At 49.1% G+C, this 20,828-nt stretch overlaps 1 protein-coding gene across 1 annotated transcript in view; it reads left to right on the top strand.

Annotated features, from left to right (window-relative positions):
• The window catches only part of LOC126541624 (chondroitin sulfate proteoglycan 4-like), a 192,696-nt gene that overhangs the window by 120,774 nt on the left and 51,094 nt on the right, over positions 1–20,828 (top strand). The window contains 3 exon segments of the mRNA XM_050188468.2: positions 880–1,198; positions 10,075–10,977; positions 19,943–20,137. Of these exon segments, the coding sequence (XP_050044425.1) occupies positions 880–1,198; positions 10,075–10,977; positions 19,943–20,137 (1,417 nt within the window).

Raw genomic sequence — 20,828 nt, forward strand, 5'->3', positions numbered from 1 at the left:
CGCACGCACGCACGCACGCACGCACGCACGCACGCACGCACGCACAATAGTGTCACTGACGCTTTCCATCTTTAGCCTGCACCATGAACGGGCATGTCGTTAGCGCAAGAAAACGGATAAATTAAATTCTACCATTAAGTGTTTGTCACACTGTAGTTAAACGTCTAAGCGGCTTGATGTAACCGGCGTTCGACAAACAGCCTTCTTAAATGGACACTAAACAAATACTAAACAGGCATGGTAATCTTAAAAAGTCGCAATAAAAAACACAGCTAGCGACGCCGCCGTGAAGTTCCCGCACCAGCTCGTCGTGGCATCATGAATTTTGACGGCGTTTGCTCGGGCCTAGTTATTTTTTAACGGTACAGAGGAACTAAATGATAATATAAAGGAGCCCAAGACTAAAATTAACAAGTTTCGGGAACTCTGACTGAGCCAGAAGAACCTAAATGGAAGAAAGTGCTTTGGAATACGTGCTGTCACACTGACTTTCCGGCGCTGAAGTTCAGGCGAGAAATCCAAGAAACGAAAGTTTGGCATATTTGAATTGGGAAGGAACAGCGCCAACTAAGACGATCACGAGAGGGAGAACGACACAGGACAAGCGCCATCCTGTGTCGTTGAATGGCGCTTGTCCTGTGTCGTTCTCCCTCTCGTGATCGTGTTAGTTGGCGCTGTTCCTTCCTAATTCAAGTATGCACCATCTAGCTCAAATGAATGTTGTCCTGAAAAAGTTTGGGACTCGTTTTTTTTCTTCTAGTAATGAACCTATCACAACGACATTAAGGAAAAATACACGTTTCAAAAAAACTTTATCCGTGTGATCTGCTTCAGTGTTTCTCTTTATGGCGTCCCTATAACGGCGTGGGACTCGCACAGGTGCATGGCTGACGTGACGTTCAACGAGGTCGAGTTGTTCGAGACCGCGGCCGCGTCGTCGGTCGGCGTCGTGTGGGGCGAATGCAGCGAGGAGTTCTCCGCGAGCCGCGACCAGCCCTTCAGCCTGGTGGAAGCGGACGCCTACCTGGCACTGCCCAAGATGAACGCGCGCACGGGCGGGTCCCTAGCCATGGAGGTGCGCACGCAGGCGCCGTTCGCGCTGGTCGCCTACTGCGCCGGGCCGCCTTCCAAGGACGACTTCGTGGCCCTCGAAGTGATCGACGGACATCCCATGGCGTCGCTCAACCAAGGAAACGGGGTCAGTTCGAGATGTGCGAAGAATTTCTTGTACATGTTGTGTTCCCACTACATTTAGGTATAACGACTCGACTAGAATACCTTGTTTTAATAGTGTGCGCAGTAAACAATAATCACGGTCCGTGTCTTTAGATACGTTGACGATTTTTTATCTTTTTATGGCTTTCACCAGGGGACATAGTAGATAGTATAGCACAGGGTATTTTATCTGGTTTTAAGGAACGCACTCGCGGTTTAAATTTCGCCTACGAACTGCTAGATCACAAAGAAATTAGATTCCTCGACTTACAACTAACCTTTCATGACAATGACTATGTCTGCTGGATGTTTTCACCCCGGACTAAAAAAGCGCTCATGCCGTATGATTCCAATCAGTCTAAGCTAGTAAAGAGGGGTGTAGCGGTTGGATGCCTTCTGGATGCGGTGCAGAAGAGCTGCTGCCACCGCAAGGCGTATAGCCTGAAACAGCAGGTTGAGAGGTTGCTTGCAGCAGGTTTCCCTCTCTCATTCATTAAGGCTGTTGCTGAAGCCAGTTTGCGCAAAGTAAAGGGTCTAGCAAGCTAGAAGTCACCGACATCAGAGCGAAAAAGGCGACTCGAAGTAATACCATACATTCATAAAATCTCCCACAGCATCAAGAAGGTGGCGGGAAGGCAAGGTGTAAGCGTTGTATTTTCTGCACCTTGCAAGTTGGCTAGCTTGTGCGGGAGGATTGAAAACGAGGGGAACAAGAGAGGGGCCTGTAAAGTTAAACATGTGACACCCTTCATCAAGTGCAACACTGGGATTGTTTACCGCATTTCGTTGGCTTGTGGTAAAGTCTATATAGGCCAGACAGGTAGGTGTGTTAACAAGCGCTTGCAAGAACATAACCTATCCTTAAACGGGGACCAGGCAAGCAATTTGGCGGTTCATTACTGCGGCTGCAGTAAGTGCAAAAAAAGGTGCGCCATTGTTCGGTGGTGTGACCATCTTAGGGAAGGGCAAGACCAGATACGAACGCGAAATCTTAGAAGCTTTTCACATTGTAAATGAGAAAGAAAATTGTGTCAGTGATACGTCTTTGTGTTTAACAAACACAAAGTGTAAACAAGGAACGTACTTACCTATCGAGTAGGTAAAATATGAATAATAAAAAACTGACATTCATGCACAGGTCTTGGGAGGAGTAGAAGTTGCGCATGCGTCAGCTGTTTTTCACATGGTAATGTATCTTCAAGGTGTTATCTGTGCACATGTCTTGGGAGGAGTCGAAGATGCGCATGCGTTGGAAGTTATGTGCGGAAATGTAAATTACAATAAAGTACAGTTGAAAGTCCAGCGGCCGTCCGTGTCTAACACCTTTTCCTTGTGTGCGCGTCCTTTGTATTCGCTGGTACCCCCCTTTTTCAAGTGTTGAGGTATCTGTACAGGAAACACATTGATTCACAGTGGAGGAAAAGAACTAGGAAGCTTACCAGCAAGTATGCGGTCTGTAGGGTAGGCAACACAGCAACAAAGAACGTCAAGCGGAAACTCAGAGACGCTGAAATAATCTCATGAGTGGCGGCAATGGAAAAGAAACCTGCCATGAGGAACTACTTAAGAGGAAGAAGCGACATCAGGAAAGAAACAATTTATGATAACTCAAAGGAAAGCTCATTACATTTCGAAGCGAGATCGGGATGCCTTAGAACACGCACCCGTAAAGCGAGATATAAGAAGGAAGAAGAAGCATGGTGCTTGCTGCAGTAAAGCGAGGGAAACGATGGAGCATGCTTTATTAGAATGTGAAGACGTCTGCCCAGCGGTCGATTTAGGCACCACTGGGCTCCTTGAAGCCCTTTGGTTCAGCGAGAGCAGGGGAAAAGTAAACATGTTATTAGGATTTGTCGGACGATCCTACCGCTGTCAACCAGATGTAGGAGTCGTCGGACTATCTCGCCGCTGCCACCATTTGAAGGAGATGAAGGTCGTAGACAGGAACTCGGTGAACAGGATTTATTTACATATTAACAGTTTAAGCAAGATACATTGGCAGTCTAGCGCGACTCCCATATGGAGCCCGCAAGACTAACATACAGCAAACAGCTTACGAGCACGCAGCTCACTAGTGCATTTCTAGCCTGACAAAGAGCACTCAGCTCCCGACAACGAGCACGACACGAGCACGACACGAGCACCCTCTAGCAGCCGGCGAACGCTGCTTATAAGCTCTCCGCTTGACGTCATAGTTCGACGTCATCGTTCGGCGTGGACGGAGCACGAATGGTCGGGAATGTTCGTCCAATCATTGTAAACTTGCCGCCGCCCTGCAGTATGGCTCACACACACTAATGCACACAAGTTCGAGCCCATACACACAAATGCTCCGGAGTCGACGACCGAGGGCTTCGTAGAACTGTGCTCCGTCTCGGGTGGCGCGGCGGAGTACCACATTCCTGAGCTGACCGCGCGCCACGTGGCTGCCGGTAATCCGCAGTTCTCGGAAGGGCTCCCTGTCTGGTGGGCTTGGAACACGTGCAGCGGGCTGAAAGCTGGCACGTTGCCACCCCGTACGGCCATTCCTAACAGCTCCTCCATGGCCCGGAAAATCTCGCCTGGCCAGTGCTGGCAACCGCTAGGCAGGAAGAGAATGGCTGGCGAGCAAGATGACGGCTTTGCTCTCTGCAACCCCTGCGTACTCGGAATGCCTTCAACCATCTTACAACAACAGGCACAGAAGAGTCGACCCGGCAAAACAATACCGCTCAGCGTTCAAACGCCCGGAATTAGCTGCTAACCCACCAGGCCTCCTATCACAATTTCCATGCAAGTCACTCAACTGGGAATCCCAAATTTTGCCCCAAAATTTCGTGCCGCCAAAGCGAGCGTTCACGTTCCTCCTGAGTTCGACCAAACCCGACCGTCGCGCTGCACAAGAGTAAAGGTTTACGCAGAATTAAACCGAAGCCTTTCAAACACCAATACTCAAACATAACTTCAGCAGCCTAACTTCGCGAACAGCCTGTTCCTACCCTATCACAGTGGCGTACTTATCTCACGTACTGTTGCCACTGAACAGTCTGGCCAACTCCACAGGTACGCAATCACAATCGCGCTAGCTTTGTGGTCCCCATTCCGAACACGTGCTTGCATCATACAAAGTTTTCATCACGCTGACTCACATTTGTTCCTTTAATCCACACAGGACACGTTCCTTAAACAAACAACCAAACTTGCGTAACTTACGCAACACAGAGGAACCTATGAACAAATGTGTCTTCTAATAACTAGCTCTACGCACGCGTACTAGAGAAGTCAGAATACGGCTGCCTTAACCAAACTTGCGTAACTTACGCAACACAGAGGAACCTATGAACAAATGTGTCTTCTAATAACTAGCTCTACGCACGCGTACTAGAGAAGTCAGAATACGGCTGCCTTCGACACACACGAGCAACCCGGTCATCAACGTTCTGCTGCCTTCCGTCCGCACAGGACACGCGTTAATGGACCTAAGAGCTCTTCTCAGTGCAAATCACGCACTTACTGAAAATCTACGCGCTTAACCTTAGAAAATTCAAAAACACTTAAAAAGAAAGAAGGTTAAATAACACACACGCGCGTTACGATAGGCCTCTCAACGATAACCTTGACCTTCATGTTACTCACGCATACACAAAAAAAGAAAGCCTATATACTTATTAATGAACACCTCGCGAGACTACAGGTTTACTTTAAACGCGTCTTTCAAATCTCGAGCTTCTCAAAGAAAACATAAACAGAGCTCATACCTTACATATTGAAAGAAATCCTAGTCTCAAATCGCGAAAATCTGCAAATGTTCAAAAATAAAACAAAACAACACTACTACGGAAGCTCTTGGCCTCCCGTTCCCGATTACTTCCGACGGACTCAGGGCCGATTTACGCTCGAGCCGCCCATCGCCGCAAGCCGCACCGCACGCGTGCGGTCGCGCGAAAGATTGCACGTATCAAACACTTGAGCACAAATTTCGGTTTACAATGTGTAAGGTATACACTGTGCACACAGTGTAAATGGTAATTTGTGCACAAGTGCTGGATACGTGCAATTTTTCGCGCGACCGCAAGCGTGCGGTGCGGCTTGCGGCGATGGGCGGCTCGAGCGTAAATCGGCCCTATACTTTCAGCCGTACCCGAGGTGGCCGCGGTTTGAAAGCTATTCTGGCTGCCGAGGAACAACAAAAGGGCTGACTCACTATCAGCTCCCCCAAGACGTTACAGTCCCGTGCCAATTTGCGTCCTGGCGCCCCGCTTTCAACATGACCTCGACTGACCGCGTCGCTACTCCCCACCTGGTCTCGTCTTGCCACCTTGCGCTTCTTTGTACTGCACGCTGAGCTTCGAAGAGAACGACGGAACGACGAGGAATTTAACTGCCCCGAGCCCTTTGTCCGCGTCCGTGCAGAACATGCTTCTCGGTCCCCCTTTGACCGGTGGCTCGAACATGTTTGATGCGTCAACATCGTCCGTGACGACCGCACCTTTCTTTTCTTCGCGCCCTGCCTTTTCGCGCCTGTCGCCGTCTTTGGCTTCGCTACATTAGCCACCGCATTCCGATCCTTTCGGCGCTTCTTTCTGCGGCGCTTTCTCCTCGAACTCTCTTTTATGCCGTCACGTCGCGCCTCGTGCTGGCCGTTACACATCTCGTCGGCCCGGATCGGTCTCTTACCCGCACAGTCTGAGTGATTTACATTAAAATCTACTCTCACTTTGCCTCGACTGGCGGACAACTCAACCGACTCTGGCACAATGCAGCAGGCTTTACTCGAGTTATGCAACTCGCACTCTTGCGAACTGCCCTCTACTGCATTGCCCAGCTCACACTGTGCATCTGCACACAGCCCGTCGGTATCGATCGCTGTCTCACGCGCACAGTCGGAATGATTAACAACTGAATCATCCCTATCTAGGCTATCTAGACTGGCGGAGAGCCGCACCGATCCCTGAACAATGCAGTTGTTCTCTCGTGAGCTACGGAGCTCGCCACCCCGAGAACTATTCTCAACTGCATCGTCCAGTTCGCACTTCACTTCTGCACGCAGATCTGACTCGACATGGGTGCTCGCGTCTGTCAAGTCCGTAGTATTCTGTACCTCGCTAACGACCTCGCTACCATGAGATGCGACGCACACGCGCGGTAACTGTGCCAATTTGTTTGGCACAGCACCTCGTCGCTCTCACTCTGGCCTTTAACGGCCTCTGTTGCCACTAAGGCTTCGTTAGCTGCTAGCACTTCGAGTTCTCCTATGAACGTGCTGCTACTCTCACAGGTACTACTACTTTTCTCTGCTTTCGACGAAAATCTGCAATCTACTTCCTCACACTTTTGCTGCGTCCAGCCTACAGATTTCTCAAGCCGCTGTTGACTTCCTGCGTTTAGCTGCTGCAAATCCTGTATCTGTTTCTTTACTGCTGCAATTTCTTTTTCAACCTCCTGCCGTTTTTGCTCACGCTCTTGGCGTTTTCGCTCGCGCTCTTGGCATTCTTGCTTAATTGATTCCTGTTCCCGCTTTTTGCTTAGAATTCGTTTGCCCATTTGTTCTATGAATTTCAAATCATTGTTACTTTCTAGAATGGTTTTACGAATGTCTGACTCCCTCAAGTCCTCATCTACGTTTACCTCGATCTCCTCACACAACCACAACAGGTCAGCTCTCGTCAAACACATTAGGACCATGGTCGCTACTTTAAGCTTTGGCTCTGCTGTCACACAATACTTGCTGCGATACCTACGCAAATCAGAATACAAGTAACATATCCCAGCGAATCAAATTCAAAAACACAGAGAAATTGAAGCCTGGTAAATCTTACAGCCAAAACCAAACGCTTACCCACTGAAGCAGCGCCATATCACCAGTCCTTCCCCGCCGTATCCAGTCAGTTGCAAGAGGTGGTCAATCTCAAGTCGCCTCCAACTTGATCAGGATGCCGGTCGGTCACCATGTGCCAACGTCCGTCAGCTGCCGTTGCTGTCTCCGAGTCGTAGGCCGATTTACGAGCCGCAGGCCGATCTCACCGCTGCCATTCAGTTATTAGGATTTGTCGGACGATCCTACCGCTGTCAACCAGATGTAGGAGTCGTCGGACTATCTCGCCGCTGCCACCATTTGAAGGAGATGAAGGTCGTAGGCAGGAACTCGGTGAACAGGATTTATTTATATATTAACAGTTTAAGCGAGATACATTGGCAGTCTAGCGCGACTCCCATATGGAGCCCGCAAGACTAACATACAGCAAACAGCTTACGAGCACGCAGCTCACTAGTGCATTTCTAGCCTGACAAAGAGCACTCAGCTCCCGACAACGAGCACGACACGAGCACGACACGAGCACCCTCTAGCAGCCGGCAAACGCTGCTTATAAGCTCTCCGCTTAACGTCATAGTTCGACGTCATCGTTCGGCGTGGACGGAGCACGAATGGTCGGGAATGTTCGTCCAATCATTGTAAACTTGCCGCCGCCCCGCAGTATGGCTCACACACACTAATGCACACAAGTTCGAGCCCATACACGCAAAGGCTCCGGAGTCGACGACCGAGGGCTTCGTAGAACTGTGCTCCGTCTCGGGTGGCGCGGCGGAGTACCACATTCCTGAGCTGACCGCGCGCCACGTGGCTGCCGGTCATCCGCAGTTTTCGGAAGGGCTCCCTGTCTGGTGGGCTTGGAACACGTGCAGCGGGCTGAAAGCTGGCACGTTGCCACCCCGTACGGCCATTCCTAACAATGTTACGGCCATTCCTAACAATGTCCACAATAGAGATTAGGAAGAGACGATTGGAAGATTGGTGGAAGAAAAGTAGGAAAACGACAAAAAACGGAGACGTACAAAAGCAAAGTTCGCAATAGGGGGTCAGAAATTTTGGTTAGGGGAGTTCATAGGTTTTTTTTTCCTTTTTTCTCTTTTAACCAAGGTAGGACAGTAGGCAGTATAATAGCAAGAGCTTGGTGGTACAACCCACCGCCCCTTTCCAAAGGGGTCGCTCATAACATCCATCCATCCATCCATCCATCCATCCATCCATCCATCCATCCATCCATCCATCCATCCATCCATCCATCCATCCATCCATCCATCCATCCAGTGTTTGCCCTAGTATCGATTACGGTCGCAGCACCCGCCGTGCGACATATGTAACGTGCAGAGCGGCCATGCATCAATAGCAGGCACTGTGTGCATGCGTACGTCACGCATGCACACAGTGCGAAAGGGCAGCACACGTTCTCATTCTTCTGGGCCCTCCGCCAAGCGCAAGTGCGTTATTAAACTAATCGAATTTCTCAAAGTAAATTGCCGAGTTTCGTAAAGTACCACTTACGCACAAGATGCGGACATGACAGCTTCGGACTGTAATTTGATTATACGAGAAAACATAATTCTGTTACGCGGAAACTCACATACAAAGCCCTTTTACAGCTGCCGTTTGAGGACTGTCTGAGTGGCTGCGGCGACTAGGTGGCGGTAGGGTTCTTGGTTGGGCACAGAACAAGCCCAAGAAAAATCCTGCGACCAACTAGAGGCTAACAGCTTCGCTGTAATTGCCAATTAGAGTTGCTTGGGTGATGTCATGGTCTGCTACTAAAAGGAGTTCATCAGCCGTGAACGAAGAATTCTCAGGGGATACCAATTAACGGCAGGCTCTGTAAACGTTTGCCACCAACGTTAGAGTGAAGGTTTAGGCATGTTGGCGTCTTGCAAATCAGCGCACAGAAACTACAAGCTCAGGGAACGGATAGACACGACAAAGCGCAACTCCTCGCCGGCGCCTATCCGTTCACTGTCTATGTATTGTTGTGTGCTGGTCTTCAAGAACGTTCGCACAAGTTTTAATTAGTCGCCATGCATGAACCACAGGTCACGGCCAGCAGAAGAAGCTCTGACGAGGCGAATTGCCCAGTCCATGTCAAAAGTTCCGAAGCCAAAAGACGAGCGCTGTCGCCAAGACAAGTGCAGGAGCTCACGTAGCACTCTTCTAGTTCCGAAGTTTTCGTTTCACCTTTTGAAATCTGAAAGAACAAAACTTTTACACGGTCTCCTATGTGTGACCAGAGCTTGGGCAGATAGATAGATAGATAGATAGATAGATAGATAGATAGATTAGATAGATAGATAGATAGATAGATAGATAGATAGATAGATAGATAGATAGATAGATAGATAGATAGATAGATAGATAGATAGATAGATAGATAGATAGATAGATAGATAGATAGATAGATAGATAGATAGATAGATAGATAGATAAACTTTATTAAAATAATAATAGAAAAAAGACAGCTAATGGTCGGGGCCCTTAGTCCAGGGCTTCGCTGGCTCTTGCCATCTTCTCAGCTCTCTTTATCAGCTTGAGCTGGTCGTCGAGGGCCGAGCTGGACAGCAGTGCCTCCCATTGCTCCCTCGTGGTGTTCGTGTCTGGGTGTTCTATGTTGTGTAGTGCGCACTCCCACGTAATGTGGTATAGGGTTGGTGTGGCCCCACACCATGGGCATTCGTCCCTGTAGGCTGTGGGGTGTATCCTATCTAATATGTGTAAGTTCGTGTAAGTGCCTGTCTGGAGCCTACGCCAGGCAGCGGCATCTTCTGTGTTTAGATTTCGATGGGGTGGTGGATATCGCAAGCGACGCCCTCTGTGGTAGTTCACGATGGCTGAATACTCGAGGTCGACAGGTTCCAGGTCTTCTGCAGCCGGCGTGTTGAGTGCTCAGTTATGTACGAATCTTAGGCTGGCAAGCATTGGGCTCGAAACTTTTGAATCGGACTGCACCTTAGCACTTTTCTTTTGACTATTGTCAGTGACCTGCTTCTTTCCCACCTTGGAACCACTTGACCAATACTAATTTCTCTTTGTGCCTGTCACCTTTCTCCGCCACGCAGGTAGTGACGCTTCGCAGTGAAGCATCCGTCAACGATGGCCGCTGGCACCGACTTAGTCTCCAGTTCGGCTCATCCCATGTAGAGCTGAGCGTCGACGGCAGCGCCGAATCTCTGCGGACGGGCCTTGGCCGCAACCAGTTCTTTGACTTGTCGGGTCCGCTCTTCCTGGGCGGCCTCGACGTGTCCGCGCAGTCGCGCGCCGTGCTGCAGCACGGCCTGCAATCGGAGACCTCGCTTCGCGGATGCCTGCGACACACGCGAGTCAACGATGCACCCACCGGACTTCCAGACGCCCTCGTCACCAGAGGTCTCAAGCCCGACTGCGTCTGGGAGTTTCCATGCCTTCAGGACCCGTGCGAACCCGGTGCCCGCTGCGTCCAGGAGGGCACCGACGGCTTCAAGTGCCTCTGCGCCACCGCCCCCGCCGCTTCGAATGGTGCAGTCGGTGGTGGCCGCGTCGACTGTGTTAGAACTAACTTCAGCGGTCCCTACAAGGTGTACGCGTCGTCACTCGACCAGCTGCTCGCGTTGTCCCCGTTGCATGTGGCCGAAGGTGGCAGCGACCTGGTCACCACCGAGCACATCCGGCTGCTGGTTGACCACCGTGACCTGGGTGTCAGCGACACTGGCGTGCTCTTCCATGTGATGGACGCACCCAAGCACGGCGCCCTCGAGATCGAAGTGTGGCATCGTGGCACTCCCGACAATGTGTTCACGCTGGCAGACCTGTCGACACACAAGGTCCGCTACACGCACGACGGCTCCGAGAACCACAGGGACTCGGCCGTCTTCGAGCTCGAGTTCCGCTCGCGCACGTTCGACCTGCCTGCCGCGCTGAAGGAGCGCAAGCGATTCGTGCTTCACGTGCTCGTGTCGCCGGTCAACGACGCTCCCAGGGTCAAGGTGCGTGCGTTGTATGCCCCGGTGACGCTTCTCCTCCCTCTCGTTCTCTGTCGGGGTCGTTAGAGTCGGATGCGCGTTGAATGAATGTGAGCTTGCAAGGCCCCTTAATTGCCTCCGTCTCCCACCCTTCCCGGGTGATGCTATTTTGAGGAATCTGATGCAGCCACCCATCCGCGCACATCAAGATGGAAAGGGGCACCCCTCCTCTCTGTCGAGGAGAAAACAGGGAGTATCGTTGTGTCGTCTTTTTTGACGCAAGGAGTTCGAAAGCACTGGGGTCACGATCGCTGCAGGATGTCAAACCGCAGTCGCTTGCAGTATGCGTCGTGATGTTCAGAGCTCTATATTTTGAGCTAAAACCATATACTGAAGGCATAATACCAGCGATCCATGAACCATGCGCTGAAGACATAATAACCAGCGAGTACCTTGGCTCGCAAGCATTACTGTCAGCATTACTGTCGGCTTTCGTCGCGCGCAGGGCACGGGGGGAGGGGAGGGAAGGGGGAGGGCGTTACACTATGGCGGCAGGTGCGTATGGCGCGGCCGCGCGGGCCCTATATATCTTGAAAGCGATTTGCGACGTAGACAGTGCACCCAGTGCTGATAGCTTCGTGTGCGCTGTGTTTTCACCGCTTAGTTCGTGTTGAAGCGAGAGGCAGCACGAAGGTCAATTCGCTCGCTGATGCTGCCACGCGTTCTCACTCCAGCGTTTTGACAGCGAGTTTGCGCGGTCTTCGAGGGAGATGTGTGCGTGTTTGCTTGTGTGCGCGTGACACCATGTTTCTTAATTTAGTTAGTAAGCGAATATTTACAAGTTTATACGGCCGATCATACTCCTATCCTAACGTAGACTATAAAGTCCTTGGACGTTATACAGAACATTACGGTGACGGCGACGGCAGGATTGCGCCTGGAGTGTCCATGTAGTTGTTATCGCAAGAGTAAAGTGTAGATGAAAGAGTGAGGAGCATGCTTTTGTTGGAAAGGGAGCGCTTGAAAGAAAGGTGACTTTGCCCTCCGCTTGCGAGCTCCACGCGTCGCGCACGACTGCAAAACTTGACTGAGATGTGCACAGCAGCGTATGCTATCAGTGGACTTTGTCTTATCAACAAGCCCGAGGGGTGGTTCAGGACCTCTTAAGCCAAGCGCGAAATAGAAACACCAAATAGTATGGTTACATTTGCATATCATTTATTTCTTCAGACCGCTCTTACTTTTTAGAACGCTATTCTTCAAATAAAGTAATACCTATCGTGGAAGAAATAAAAGGTTGGCTATTAGTTGAAAAATTGATGGTCATATTTCTCTTTTCGAAGTTCGCACCTAATCGTCGATATCACTGAAGCCAGTGTGACATCATGAATCACACAGTATTTCCTCGTAATGCGGCCGTGTTAGTGCAGGAAAGATTCAGTAAGCGCTTCCAGGATTAGTCTGTGCTCGCTGTCGATAAACCGTAATCCTCCTGTAGTGAAAAACGAATAAGTATCGGCGAGCAAGCATGTGAAAATGCATGACGTCATGACAGCTGGTGAGGGAAGGCAATGATTGCGTTGCCACCCGTTCTTTTTCTTCCTTTATTTATTTATTTATTTATTTCGTTTTATTTTTACCAAGCCTCTGACTGCGATTAGCCTGATCTACTCGGTGCTCCTTGTCAATCAAGCTGATCACTCTAGCTCAGCTTGATATTTTTGTTTCAGCGTCCCTTCAAATGCAAGGAAAGAAGAACTCGTTTTCTTTGATCGTGTTATAACGACGGTGTTGTACTGCTCTCCGCTTTAATTCCCACCTACGCCGATTGGCTCTGACGGACTTCCTGGCCTCCATGGGAGCGTGATTTGGAGTTCCTACCAATGCAACACTTAAGCAATGCAGCCTTATGTTAAAAAACAAGGCCGCGTATTTTTGGCGCACACTGTATTCGGACACGGGGCGAAGCCCATCTACTGGGCGACGTCACCAGGCGTAACGGGGACACTGCAATGCACGCAGAGAGCCGATCCTTGTTATGATGTCCGCTTCGTTTTCGCCATCCTTTTGAATAGGAAACGCGGAAGACTATTCACTCGGGAACGTCTTCGGGAATGAGACATGTCACGCAACGCGGAGCGTAGTCATTACACCTTTTTGCGTATGCGCATCTATATAACTCTCGACGTGGGAGCTTCGAGCCGCATGACGGCTCAGGAACCGAAGGGCAAACACGTGCACTTGCGAGTTTCCAGCCACGTCATGCACTGCATGCGTTATGTGATGGCGAGGCTGGGAAGAAGCGTAAATTGACGTTGAAATCGATGTCGGCGGGAGAGTGATGGTGGTGCTACCTACAGGCAGATCGAGCCTCGCAAAGACAAACCGGATATTGCTCCGCCCGAGCGACTCACGTTGCCTTTTGTGGAGTAAATACGCAACAAAATTCCCCGTGGCGTAATAAGCATGTCACTTATCGATAACGCTGTGGAGAGTGATGAACATGGCCGCGAGACGGAGGAAAGCTGGAATAGGCCCCCACTCCACCAAATACAGTCTTACTACATCAAACGACTGGTAACTATTAGCATGTGCGGCTGTACGTCACCACTCGCTGGACAAATCGCTCTTTCTAAGAAACTTTGGTAGGAGATGAAATGCCTTCCTTCTGAAAATCCAATGTCCCTGCGGCAAGACTAAGCCCTCCAGTGTCGCACACGGAAGTACACTACGTGTTTCATGACTTTCACGTTTCGACAAAGTGTGGGCAGTCTAACAAGTAACATTTAATGTCACCGCGATCGTGACAAAGCAAAAATACTGGTGATGTTGACAGTCCTACCATGTATATACCCAAGCGGAGTACAATGTGGTCGGGAGGCGTCTAATAGGCTGAGCCACTTGACCACACAGGGCTGGTAAATGGAGAACACAAATATCCAGAGTGTCTCACATTAGACGTTCTCAAAAGCCGCCGAATGTCTTGCCGTATTCTTGTCGCTTACCGTTACATGAGCGCGTAACGTGCAAGAGTGTTAGAAAGCTTCGTTTCCAGATGTGCCGCGTTGTTGCTGCCTTTTACTGTATAGGTTATTGTTGTGATGACCGAAGATTACATATTCTCCTGACGTAAGTCGTACTCCATATATTCATGCATGATGGGCTGATGGTGTTATGAGAAATTGAGCTGTGTGCCACAAATGTACGCTACTGGTTTTACTGAAGTGGATGTGAGGTGGTTTTAAGCTGCGACCTACTTACTTTAACTATAGTCCCGCCGTTACTACATCTGCGTGTTACTGTAGGAACTTAGCAACAAATGTGGCATTAAGTCACCAACCTTATGTTAGTAAGTTTGTATTCCTTTTTTTTTTCTTATTTACTGTGGAGGTACTTGACAAAGGTGTACGTAAATCCAGCCAGTGGAAATGTGGGCAGGTATGAAGAAAGCCACCTCCGTCAACTTCCTCTCGCCACCCCGAAGCCAAGGCTAGGAAGAAGGCCCCAGCCATCGTGATGATGTCCTGAGTAAATGACACAAACTGGCAGTGTGGGGTGAAGGATCGGTTATGAGTACAAAAAGAGAAAAGCTAGATGAAAACAAAGAAAAATACCGATCATAATTGAAGCCATGCTAACAGCGTTCCTTCTTATCATTCACTGTGACCCACCGATGCCACAAGTGCTGCCCACTCTTACATCTCGTGACGCTGAGCTTCCACGTGACTTCTGCTCATGCTGTGGGTTTAGTACGAAAATAATCGTTCTGCTTGCTGCGCTATACTGTTTATGCGAAAGACAAAAAAGAAACAGACACACATGTGATCATGTGTGTCGACACATGGGTCGACACAGACCCATGGGTCGACACATGGGTCTTTTTTATCTCCTTCGTATAAACAGTATAACGCAGCAAGCAGAACGACGTCGTACCAACTAGCCCCAGTCGAAGCTTTATTGAACGAAAATAAAGTCAACTTCGCGTTATTTGTTGACAGAAATGTGAACGAAGATTGTTACAAAGACTGCGCCATTCCATTAGTTTGTTCGCCGAAGTGGTGGCAGATGGTCACACCCTTGAACAAAACCAACACGAACGTATGGGCTAGAGCTTCGCGGGAAGGCACATCCTGTTGTGGCGCTACTTTGAAACAAAAACATTACTCCGCGTGCACTTTTGTTCAGCGCAAGAAAAAAAAAAACCACACAAACGGAAGGCTTACTCTCGTGCTCAGCTTCCGAAGTAAGTACGCAGCTCCGCTCGATTGGTCCCTCTTTTCTCTTTATGTACTCATAACTATAGCTCCGAACGAATACGAACGCGAAGAAAAGACTAAATGTGTCTTGCTCTTCCTACATGTTGCGTAATGGTGTACACCCTGTACATCTGAGAACACGCTCTCAGGGCTATAGCAGCTGCCGCCTAGTCCAAGAGCCTTTTCGCACGGGAACTTAATCGCTCCTCATAAACCAAACGAGGCAGCTCTAAGCGGTCCTTCCGAGCTCGCGCACCGCTACCGCATCTACAGAATGGCTAATGCGATGGGAACCGAGCAGCGGGAAGCAATACAACGTCTCGGGAAACACCGTTTTCTCCTTCCGCCTTTTCTTTCTTAATCCGCCAAATTGAATCGGCCACAATTCAACGCTTCACTTATTCAGCTCCGAGCTAATAAAGGTGAAACCGTCCGCGGGAGAGTAACGTTCTTCGCACGGCGGCATTCTCCCCCATGGCTGCCTTGCGAGCGAGCAAAGGCGACACGAGGCAGGCTTCGCTGTTGCGCAACGACGAATCAGGGCTCGGGCAGTCTCGGTGGGAATGAGTGAGCCATTCGGAATGATTCGATACAGACAACCACTCTCCTCCTACGCCGGCGCACACAGACATATGCGCGCGCACACACGTACTACGAACAACATACGCACGCACGGCCACGCATGCGCTCGCACACTTTCCAGCAGCAGATTGATATGGGCGCAACCGAGCGGAAAGGGAAAGCGGCTCCCTTCATGGCCCATTGCCGAACTGTCATTAATCGGCCCCGAGCTCTGCGAGCGGTGCGGCTATTCTGATGCTCACGTTACGGGCGAGGCCCCCAAGTGGGGGAATGTTCTGCTTGATTCAAGAAATACATGCGCGAGAACGATACAGGAGTGTCTGACGTTTTTAACCGTGTCTGGTGTCGAGCACCACCGTATTGACACGTGTACTTGTTTGTCGGGTGACCGCGTTTCGCCGCCTAACAAATGTTATCGCTCTGCGCGGGAGGCGCCTGTAGGTATCAGAAATTTCTCGAATATTGGCGATAGTTCTATCCGCTGTCTGTTGTCACCGAACTTTGCGTAATGTGATTGCGTGAATGCGAGACGAAAATTGGGTAATACTTTCTGCAAGACACGCGGGCACCAGTGAATAATACTCTGGAACCTTTGATGATTCATGTATAAAGGCCGGCGCACTTGACCCGCTGATCAGATATTCGACGATCGCCGACTGTGCTCGCCGCTATCGTTGTTCTTTGAGAGTAGCCTGTTTTGAGGGCATACGTTCGCCCACTAAAATGCTAGTTTCGTCGTTCACAGTTTTGCTGCTTTCTTCACCGTCACTTCTACAGTCGGATACAACTAAAGTCTGCAGTGAAGCCCCGCCCACGATTTCATAACCGCCAGCCACTATTCCTTCGCGAGGCTGCAAATAGTTCGTACTTCAAACTTTCCCTGTTACCTAAATAAGGCGGTAACGACAAAAATAAAATTAAAAGTGCGTAATTTTGTACATTTTCGTTAGTATACTATAGTGGAACGGTGAAAGCCTAATTTTTTATTCAACTGAAATGAAACGCTTGTTTCGCTGCAACTATTTATTGTCAAGTTTCACTTCAGTTGGCAGTGAAGTTTCATGGGTAAAAGGGGGTCAGCAGTGAAATGAACTCTACCGCAGACTTTTGACGAGTGATATGCTCAGACTCCATACACTTTGTCCATGTCTGTTGCACACCTCATCGCTTCCGCCGGTGAAAAGACTCTGCAAGAACGGCCGACGTTCCGGAGGTGTCAATTACGACGCCATTTTGAAATGGTCGCATGACGACGATTTTGTTTGCATCTGTGATTGGCTGGCGGAGTAACAACCCCACGCGGTCCGTGTACCTTGGTTGCCAACTTCTGTTTTTTTTTTTTTTTTTTTTTTTTTTAAGTTGTCTCCTACTATAGTGACAATATACAGGGTGTCCCAGCTAACTTTAGAGAGAGATTAAATGTATGCAAATGGTCACGTAGCTGGACAGAACAAAGGTAATGTTGTGTGCCATCGCTTGGAGATACTCAAAATATATATTTTTCATCCTGCCTAATTAGATAATTAGTCTTGATTAATTAATTAATTTCTCGAATATTATATTTAGATTAAAGTGTCAATGAGAAAATTGTAGAGCGACATGAAAAACTCCCGATACAGCTTCATGTTTCTAAATACCTGCTACATAAAAGTGTTTTTCCGAACGTGCAAGAAGCCCGCAAACGCACGCAAGATTCTCACGTGGCTGGCCGCTCGAGGCACTTTGCATGTATTCGTGGATTTCTTTCACGCTCGGAAAAACACTTTTATGTAGCACATATTGAGGAAAAGAAATCTGTTTTGGGAGTTGTTCATCTCGCTCTACCATTTTCTCATTGACGCTTTTCATCGAACTATAATATTTGAGATGTTGATTAATTAATTAACGCTAATTATCAAAGTAGCCATAATGAAAAATAATATAGTTTGAGTATCTCCAAGCAACGGAAAACAACATTATCTTTGTTCTCTCCAGCTACGTGGCATTTGCATGTTTTTAAACTCTGGCTAAAGTTAGCTGGGACACCCTCTATAGCATTGTTCGTTATACAAACCCGCGTGGTTGCTTGGTGGCTTTGGCTTTACTTTGCTAAGCACGAAGTCGCAGGATCGAATGCTGGCACGGTGGCCGCATTTCGATGGGGGCAAAATGCAGAAACGCCCTTGTTCCATGCATTGGGCGGACGTTAAAGGACTCCAGGTAACCAACATTAATCCTGAGTTCCCCTACTACGGCGTGCCTCATAATCGGGTCATCTTTTTGGCACTTGAAGCCCCAGAAACTATTATATTATCTATATACAGGCGCGCGGGTCCGTGAGACGATAAGTGCGGCAGTTGACGCGAAAAGAGGCGCAGAGGAAGTTCAGCGAGGAAGGGGAAGTGCAATGAGGTCCCGAAAGTTCTGCAGCTCAGCGAGACGACCATTGCTGTCGCGTAACGAAACCAAAGTGACGTGTGAATGCTCGTTAAATACGATACGTCGAAAACTATTCCAGTTTTCGTGGCGTCTATCGCAGGTGCCATCTTCATCACATTTTATCATCTGAAACAAAATGAGAAACCGAGCGACTTGGAACATATTCATTGATTGCGGCAGTGCGCAGAAAACAGCAGATGTAGAAAGAAAATGAAATGGATATGTTTATCGTTATCGTGCTTCCTTGCCAACCCCTTCCCCCGAATGAAGGCATGATAAAAAGAAATAGCGTTTCTGCTTATGCAGGATTCAGTTCCGGAGTGTGTGACGTATGATATCTCTTACCGTCGTCGTGCTGGCATTGTCATCGCCGTCGTCGTCATTCTCATTTTGCTTTTTGGGCCAACTAATACTCTTCTTGCGCGACTTCATTCCCTTCGAACAGCCCTCGGAAGTTTGTTTTTATTTCGTTTATCAGGAGACAGTGGAAATTTTCCTGGCAATCCAAGGTACACTGCTGACGCAATGGCCACCGAAAGTGAAACCGAATTCGTCATCTTATCGCCGGAAGTTGGGACATATCTTTGTGATTAACAGTTCTTTTTATTTAATTACTCTATTGCAGAGCCAAGCAATAGTAAGGGTTGTCCCGTTTAACAGGCAGTGCTGCTTACTTTATTCTCATTTGCCTTTTACCGATATTCTACTATATCTGCTATATTGCTATATTCTGAACTTGGCTAGTGGACCCGAAGACGTCACATTGACAGCACGATAGCGCTACTTCCGTATTGATTGTCTATATCCACTGGAAACTGTGGAGAGAGACGGAGAGAGGTAAAAACGTTTATTGAACAAATAAGAACGTGGGCCAGAGGCTTCATCTTCTTCTTGCTACCTGGGTGACGTCAGTGGAAGGAAACGTCCATCCAGGGTCCCTGTCCCCATAGCCGCCTCGATAGCTTGCCAGACCAGTCGGCAATGGTCCTGTAGTGACGAGCTGACCATCACGGTTTCCCAGTGTTCAGGTGTCGGGTTGAGCATGGAAGGGGGGGGGGGGAGCATGCTGGAGTATTTCCAGGTGACGTCACACAGTACAGCGTGGGCCTCGCATTGGGAACATTTGTAAGGGTGTAAAGATAGGTAGATATCGTGATACAGGCTAAGATGGAAGAGGTCAGTGCCGCATGCCGATCCACCGCGGCGCCGCGGTAGCTCAATTGGTAGAGCATCGCACGCGTAATGCGAAGGTTGTGGAATCGTTCCCCAGCTGCGGCAAGTCGTTTTTTCATCCACTTTCATTTCCAATAATTTATCGTTTCTTTATTCCATTTATTAAGCACAAGTAACTTTCCATATGTTGTCCTTGGTGTCAGTGTTTGTTGACTTCTTGTGATGTCGGCAAAGATGGAATACATTGCATTCTAAGGGAGCGAAATACATAAGTTTCGAGAACATACTTGCATCATAACAGCCTAAATACCAGAAAACGCATTGAACTTCGCCGATGTCACGCTGACGTGCCAGCGTTGGCATTTCGGGCGCGAAACTCGAAAAATGGGAGTTCGGCCTTCATTTTTCTCTTACAGCAATCAACCTAATACCGTGAAATTAACGAAAAAAGAATTTAGAAAATATATATTTATCGGTGGAAACCGATTCAGTGTGTCCCTTTAATATCTGCTCGACGTTCGCTGTCTGACCTGCGGGTATTTCGTGTGTGCCGTGTGCAGGTGTCCCCGGGCAAGCAACTACGGCTCGCCAAAGGCACGCGCAAGGTGCTCTCACCCGACCTTCTGCACGCCGACGACGAGGACACCCAGCCGTCGCAGCTGGTCTATACGGTGCTCAGCCTCGGAGACGGCGACAAGGACGGCTTCATGGAGCACGCCGAAAGGCCCGGCGAACCGCTCAGGACCTTCACACAGGTATATACGGCTCGCGCTAGAGGGTAACCGGAAACGTTTCATTAACACACCGCATTTCTCGTCGTCTTCGCCAGCCCATCTTATGTTCACTGCTGGACGACGGCCTCTGCCATCGATCTTCAACTACCTGTCTCGCATCATCTAACTCCATCCTGTGCCTGCATATTTCTTAATTTTATCGCCAGCCGCTCCTGCGCTTCCCTTCCGCTGCCATGTATTCTGCAAGTGACTAGTAGACCACCGGTTATATGGTATACGCGTTATATCGCCTTCCCAAATCTTAATCTGAGCTAGCATATCGAATACCTTTGTTTGGCTACCTAGTCACATTTCTCTGTACACGTCCTTTTACACATTTTGTCATTTATTACGCCTGATGATCAATTATATAACGCAGCTCCTGAGCTTGTAGCTTAACAGGTTCGTTGCCTCTGTTTGTGAAGGCTTCCCTTTCCTCCAATCATAACAAACACGCTTGATCTTAAGGGGTGGAATACGGGACGGCAGGAGGGCAAGCCTAATGCAACACCTGCAACGGCTGCCATCTACGCCTAGCACGAGACGACATTTTAGTCTTTCTCTTTCAGAACTGAGAGCCAACTGTGACGATCCTTTCCTCCACGTTGTGGCGGTGGTGTGCCTGCTGTTCTTGGCGTATTCGAATCGCGCGTCTTCGACAGTTGAGATGGCC

This window comes from Dermacentor andersoni, chromosome 2, assembly GCF_023375885.2.
Source record: "Dermacentor andersoni chromosome 2, qqDerAnde1_hic_scaffold, whole genome shotgun sequence".
Taxonomy (NCBI): Eukaryota; Metazoa; Arthropoda; class Arachnida; order Ixodida; family Ixodidae; genus Dermacentor; species Dermacentor andersoni.